General features: G+C 39.3%; 1 protein-coding gene across 10 annotated transcripts in view; it reads left to right on the top strand.

The window, feature by feature from the left end:
• acot7 (acyl-CoA thioesterase 7) overlaps nucleotides 1-6,420 on the top strand; it is a 159,519-nt gene extending 153,099 nt beyond the window's left edge. For all 10 annotated transcript variants that reach the window (XM_084087414.1, XM_084087417.1, XM_084087423.1 and 7 more), the window contains one exon: nucleotides 5,730-6,420. In XM_084087414.1, coding sequence (XP_083943540.1) covers nucleotides 5,730-5,828 — 99 coding nt within the window. In that variant the 3' untranslated portion in view covers nucleotides 5,829-6,420. The remainder of the gene's footprint in view (nucleotides 1-5,729) is intronic.
• The last annotated feature ends 1,338 nt before the right edge of the window (nucleotides 6,421-7,758 follow it).

The following is a 7,758-nucleotide window of genomic DNA, read 5'->3' on the forward strand; positions in this document are numbered from 1 at the left end:
TCACATTTTCTTCAGGAAATGTACATTCTAGTTATTATTCTTATTTTTATTCTGGACAAAGTTTGGCGCGTAACTCGCCCCGCACCGTTTGTCTCAGACCCCTGAGTGAGGTGTCAAATCGAGCGGCTCATTGAGGAGAGGTGTGCTATGACTTTTCTAAGCGATCGGGTGTACGATGTTCACACAGCGGACGAAAAAGCGGCCAAAAAAGTCCCATTGACTTTACATTGGGAGTTCTAAAAATATTTGAATCCCAACCGACGTTTTCACACACACACCACTCCAAAGGGCCTGACACCCCTGCGTCTCTCCCTCTCTCTCTCCCTCAGAGGATTTATATTATCAAGCAGCCAATAAGTTATGGCCCAAAATCTTCATAGCCACACCCTAGCAACCAGTTTCAGCACCCTAGCAACCACTAAGAGCTCCCTAGCAACCACCCTAAACCAAAAAAAAACATTTTTTTATTTTTTAAATATTTTTTAAAGCAATTTTACTCTCGTGGCCTTGCGATATTGCTCCATGCTTGTGCCTATTCGGCCATAGGCACGAGGCCGCAGGCCGAGTGCCGTACAAAAGGCACTCGTTATTAAAGATTTTAAGAACTCTATAAAAACTCCATAGTAACCATATTTGACAACTACCAACCACCTAGTAACACCATAGCAACTAACAAAAACACCTTAGCAACCACCCTGAACACCCTAGCAACGTCTAGAAATGCTCTAGTAACCACAAAAAACTCTAGCAAGCACCCAGAACACCCTAGCAACTGCCTAGCAACCACCTAGAACACCTAGCAACTGCCTAGCAACCACCCAGAACACCTAGCAACCAACCAGAACACCCTAGCAACTGCCTAGCAATGCCCTAGTATCCACCCAAAATGCCATAGCAACTGCCTAGCAACACCATAGCAACCACCCAGAACACCCTAGCAACTGCCTAGCAACCACCAAGAATACCCTAGCAACTGCCTAGCAACCACCCAGAACACCTTAGCAACTGCCTAGCAACACCATAGCAACCACCCAGAACACCCTAGCAACCACCTGGCAACAGCATCTTGCTAAAAACATGCTGGCAACATGCTAATCAAGCTAGCATCATGCTAGCAACATGCTAATCAAGCTAGCATCATGCTAGCATCATGCTAATCATGCTAGCATTATGCTACCAACATGCTAATAAAGCTAGCATCATGCTAGCATCATGTTAATCATGCTAGCATTATGCTACCAACATGCTAATAAAGCTAACATCATGCTAACAACATGCTAATCAAGCTAACGTAATGGTAGCATCATGCTAATCAAGCTAGCATAATGCTAGCAACATGCTAATCATGCTAGCATTATGCTAGCAACATGCTAAATCAAGCTAGCATCATGCTAGCAACATGCTAATCATGCTAGCAACATGCTAATCAAGCTAGCATCATGCTAGCAACATGCTAATCATGCTAGCATTAGGCTACCAACATGCTAATAAAGCTAGCATCATGCTAACAACATGCTAATCAAGCTAGCATAATGCTAGCATCATGCTAATCAAGCTAGCATCATGCTAGCAACATGCTAATCATGCTAGCATTAGGCTACCAACATGCTAATAAAGCTAGCATCATGCTAACAACATGCTAATCAAGCTAGCATAATGCTAATCAAGCTAGCATCATGCTAACAACATGCTAATAATGCTAACATTATGCTAGCAACATGCTAATCAAGCTAGCATAATGCTAGCACCAAGCTAATCATGCTAGCAACATGCTAATCATGCTAGCATCATCCAACCAACATGCTAATCATGCTAACAACATGCTAATCCTGCTAACATCATTCTAACAACATGTTAATCATAGTAAATAATGCTGGAATATGTTAAATCGTAATAAATCATCTTAGAAACATGGTAAATCGTGGTAAATAATGCTAAAATGTGGTATATCATGGTATCACAACATGTCAATTGTGTTAGCATCTGCCCAGTGGCGAATTTTGCCACTGCAAGCACCACTTCACATTTTCTTCAGGAAATGTACATTCTAGTTATTTTTCTTCTTCTTATTATTATTCTTCCACACAAAAGTTTGGCGCGAAACTCGCCCCGCACCGTTTGTCACAGACCCCTGAGTGAGGCGTCAAATCGAGCGGCTCATTGAGGAGAGGTGTGCTATGACTTTTCTAAGCGATCGGGTGTACGATGTTCGCACAGCGGACGAAAAAGCGGCTAAAAAAGTCCCATTGACTTTACATTGGGAGTTCTAAAAATATTTGAATCCCAACCGACGTTTTCACACACACACCACTCCAAAGGGCCTGACACCCCTGCGTCTCTCCCTCTCTCTCTCCCTCAGAGGATTTATATTATCAAGCAGCCAATAAGTTATGGCCCAAAATCTTCATAGCCACACCCTAGCAACCAGTTTCAGCACCCTAGCAACCACTAAGAGCTCCCTAGCAACCACCCTAAACCAAAAAAAAACATTTTTTTATTTTTTAAATATTTTTTAAAGCAATTTTACTCTCGTGGCCTTGCGATATCGCTCCATGCTTGTGCCTATTCGGCCATAGGCACGAGGCCGCAGGCCGAGTGCCGTACAGAAGGCACTCGTTATTAAAGATTTTAAGAACTCTATAAAAACTCCATAGTAACCATATTTGACAACTACCAACCACCTAGTAACACCATAGCAACTAACAAAAACACCTTAGCAACCACCCTGAACACCCTAGCAACGTCTAGAAATGCTCTAGTAACCACAAAAAACTCTAGCAAGCACCCAGAACACCATAGCAACTGCCTAGCAACCACCTAGCAACTGCCTAGCAACCACCCAGAACACCTAGCAACCAACCAGAACACCCTAGCAACTGCCTAGCAATGCCCTAGTATCCACCCAAAATACCATAGCAACTGCCTAGCAACACCATAGCAACCACCCAGAACACCCTAGCAACCACCTAGCAACGCCCTAGCAACCACCAAGAATACCCTAGCAACTGCCTAGCAACCACCCAGAACACCTTAGCAACTGCCTAGCAACACCATAGCAACCACCCAGAACACCCTAGCAACCACCTGGCAACAGCATCTTGCTAAAAACATGCTGGCAACATGCTAATCAAGCTAGCATCATGCTAGCAACATGCTAATCAAACTAGCATCATGTTAGCAACATGCTAATCATGCTAGCAACATGCTAATCAAGCTAGCATCATGCTAGCAACATGCTAATCATGCTAGCATTATGCTACCAACATGCTAATAAAGCTAACATCATGCTAACAACATGCTAATCAAGCTAGCATAATGCTTGCATCATGCTAATCAAGCTAGCATCATGCTAGCAACATGCTAATCATGCTAGCATTATGCTAGCAACATGCTAATCAAGCTAGCATCATGCTAGCAACATGCTAATCATGCTAGCAAAATGCTAATCAAGCTAGCATCATGCTAGCAACATGCTAATCATGCTAGCATTAGGCTACCAACATGCTAATAAAGCTAGCATCATGCTAACAACATGCTAATCAAGCTAGCATAATGCTAGCATCATGCTAATCAAGCTAGCAACATGCTAATCATGCTAGCATTATGCTAGCAACATGCTAATCAAGCTAGCATTATGCTAGCAACATGCTGATCAAGCTAGCATCATGCTAGATACATGCTAATCATACTAGCATTATGCTAGCAACATGCTAATCAAGCTAGTATAATGTTAGTAAAATGCTAATCATGTTAGCATCTAGCTAAATACATGCTAGCAAAATGCTAATCATGCTAGCATCTTGTTAAAAGCATGCTAGCAACATGCTAATCATGCTAGCATCATCCAACCAACATGCTAATCATGCTAACAACATGCTAATCATGCTAGCATCATTCTAACAACATGTTAATCATAGTAAATCATGCTGGAATGTTGTAAATCGTAGTAAATCATCTTAGAATCATGGTAAATCGTGGTAAATAATGCTAAAGCGTGGTATATCATGGTATCACAACATGGTAATTGTGTTAGCATCTGCCCAGTGGCGAATTTTGCCACTGCAAGCACCACTTCACATTTTCTTCAGGAAATGTACATTCTAGTTATGCTTGTTGTTGTCATCTGTTGACGTACGTTGTACAAGCAGAATGTGGCGGACTCGGTGTGGTATTAGTCCCGCCCCTCCTACACTGTGATTGGACGGTTGGGTAAAAAGTGACAGTGATGAGCGCAGCGTTTTACCCAAAGTTGAACATTCTTCAACTCTCGGCGACCTGTAAAAAACGCCGAACGCTCAGCGCTTCAGCGTGAAAAAGACGCTCAGCACCTCGTTACGCTCATGGCGTTTTAAAAACGCGGCGCTCCCATTGAAAACAACTGAAAAAACACGACAGCCGCAAGTAAAAACGCTTTGGTGGACACACGGCCTTACTGCTTTAATCGATCAACTGCACGCCACTTAAAAAAAAAAAAGAAGCAATAATTCATGTTCTCCATTAAACTGGGTCACCATAAAATGAACTTTTCTGAGCCTCAACATCAGTACCCCTGTGAAGTATAGTGTATGCACCTCGCTTGTGCTTATATAACATTGCTGTGGATATGCATTCTATATCTCTGATCCTCATTTGTGCACATGCCCTCATCAGCCAGGCTGCTTCAGTCATTGCACAGTTTGTTCCCTAAGGTTGGCCGCCATCTGCCACTGCCGCGCATGACTAGCTGGTGACCTATAGCCAATGATAAGAATAGCCATGGTGTAGTGTGCAGCTGCAAGTTGAAGCCTAACGTCAACTGACATCCTGCTCTCTCACACAGTATTGTTGTTTGTCCATGATGAAGCTGTGGTCCAAAAAACAAACATCCATTGTCTCGTTTTAGATCTCCAAGAAATTGGCGAATTCGCTCATTTAATAATGTAGCTAGCACTCAAAATAAACTCAAAAATAAGCATTATATTTTCTCAGCATTATTAATCTGTTTATAAAAATACTATTGTGCATTGCTTGTTCATGTTAGTTCACAGTAAACTAATACAAATTTTAATAAAAAAAAATATTAGTAAATGTTGAGATTAACAATAAGATTAACAAATTCTATACTAGCTCATTGCTAGTTCATATTAACTAATGTACAGTAGACATTTTGATTCATCATAATATACATTTTTTTTAAAGACAATTGACAATAATTACCAACAGTTAGTTAAATTCTGATTACATTTCAAATCACTTTCATCACATTTAGAACAATTATGCAATATATTTGGTGGTGATAGATATTCAAACAAAATCATGATATGGGGACTAACTAGATATAGCATGAGATTTTTATATTGATCTTTTTACAGTTTCCGTACACCCAGTAACAATAAGGCAATGCTACATTCCAAGAAAATCTTTTGACATGTTTCCACCATTAAAGTTCTCTTGTGCTTTAATTTAAATAATTAATTGTGTAGTTGTGTGTACAGTAGCTTCTGTACTTTACAATAACTCACATCTGCAAACATTCACTGCAGTTGACAGACATTCCATGCTCAAGTGGGGAAGCAAAAAATGTGGAAGTGTCTTTGTGTGTTTGTGTTAAAATATTCTGATAATGTTCTCAACACTTTAGTGGTTTTCCATGATATGTGTATGACCTTTAAAATTGAAGCGTTTCCAGCTTATCACAGTATCCAACAGTATTCAACTGGGTGTAAAATATGTCATTTATTTTCTTGCAGTTGGAAGGTGAAGAGGAGCAGAAGCGGTTTGAAGAAGGGAAAGCGCGCTACCTGCAGAACAAGGCAAAGAGACTCGCAGATAAGGAGTGTCATCAATGACTTTAACAACGCAAACACCATATTGTGTTGTAGAAGAAAATTCTGGCATTATAGATCATCAACGTACAACTTACTATATATATCAAGAACCTCTCTTATTCCAAATGCAGTTCACCTAATAGAAAGAAAAATATAGGTTTAATTGACTATTGGCTGCGTTTACCAAAGCACTTTGTGTATACTGTATGTATCTTAAGTGGATTGAAATATGTTTTATTGTAACAAGTTATTTGTGAAATCTGCATAAGTGTATTATGCACTAATAAAAGCCTAATAATGCAGCATCTGATTTGCTGTGAAATATCTATCCATAATGCTGGATTGACAGATTTGTATGATCAAATTGCTTTTAAGTTTGACAGACAGACAGATAGATCAGTAAAATGCTGATTATAGAAACTGTTTGTTTATTCTTTAATACAACACATATGACTTTCATTTTGTTAAAAAGACTACAATCAGCAGTTGGTACAAGTACTTAAATATTTTTTGGGTTATTTTTATTTTCATTTCTCCAGATGTCAAGAGCACACAGTCACAAATATGCAGTTGAACCCAGGAGCGGGAGTTTTATCGTAGGTTTGGAAAATTAAAGAGGTGAACACAATTAACAATGAATTGAACACAATGATGGGAACTTAAATTAAATTGACACACACCTGTCATTGCAATGCCAAATGAGGACAGTTTAAATACTCACCACAAACACACAGCCATAGGTGTGTTCAACTTGAAGCGACGCTGCACAGAAAGATCAGTGTATGACATTAGAGGGCAGACAACAGGGGTTGGAGGACTTTCAATACAAAATGCATTTTACCCCAGCGCTTTTACTAGCCTTTTGGCAAACATTAATTTAAAATACATCAAGCCATGACAATCTTCAGTCAGCCAAGGAGCATAAGACTCCATTCATTCTTCAACACCTAAGGATTTATTATTAATAATAATCATTAGCACCTATCCTGAGGGTGCTCGGCCAAAAACATGAGATATTCTCCATTGTAACCAATCAAAAAGTCGATTGAGGTTCGGGAGTCTCTCTGATTGGTGGATCTCACATCGGGTCTCAGCAGGTCATAATACACACAATTTTACTGTTATGTTTAACATTACAACATAACAGCCTGAGACAAAAGCTTGTGCTTTCTGTTTTTTGCACGATAATAAATTGCATTTTAAATAATTAACTGCAAAATCATCAGGTATATCGGCGAGAGTGCAACTTGCGACAACACTGAAATATATAAATATTTTTTTGGTTGGTAATGTATTTGCTTTCGCAAGACACAAATAACTTTTGTGTAATTAATTAATCAAGCACACCATCGCACAGAGAAAAAGACAGTACCATTGAGAAATTAACTCAAACAAGTAGCCTAGAATTAATTGTATGAAACATGGGCACCCACAGGCAGAAACATAATTTGGCACCTATGATCATTATCATTATTATTATTAGGGGCCAAGCATTAAAGGTGTGATAGTCTACTTCTTATACTTCTTTGTAGTCTATGGCAGCCCATAGAACCGTATGGTAAAAATCTCTAACTCAATCCCTCTAGCGCCACCAACTGTCCAAAGTTTCACTTACGTTTATGCTAACAGCTTTTGAACCGTAAGGGCTAGAAACAAAGTTCGGTAGCACTTTATTTGGTTGCACTTTATTTTACAGTATTTGCACTTTCAATGTACTTACAGTGTACTTACCCACAAAAGTACTGAGGGTCACACTTTGTATTAAGGTTTCCTTGTTACAGTGTAACATTTAAGTACTGAGTAATATTAATTAACTACATGTACTTACTATAGGGTTAGGATTAGGTAGCATGTTATTGCATAATTATAAATGCATAATTTATAGTAATTACTATAGAAACTACATGTAACATGTAACAAGGACACTATAAAATAAAATGTTAGGGGTATG

This window comes from Abramis brama (genome assembly GCF_963993115.1).
Source record: "Abramis brama genome assembly, chromosome: 16".
NCBI lineage: Eukaryota > Metazoa > Chordata > Actinopteri > Cypriniformes > Leuciscidae > Abramis > Abramis brama.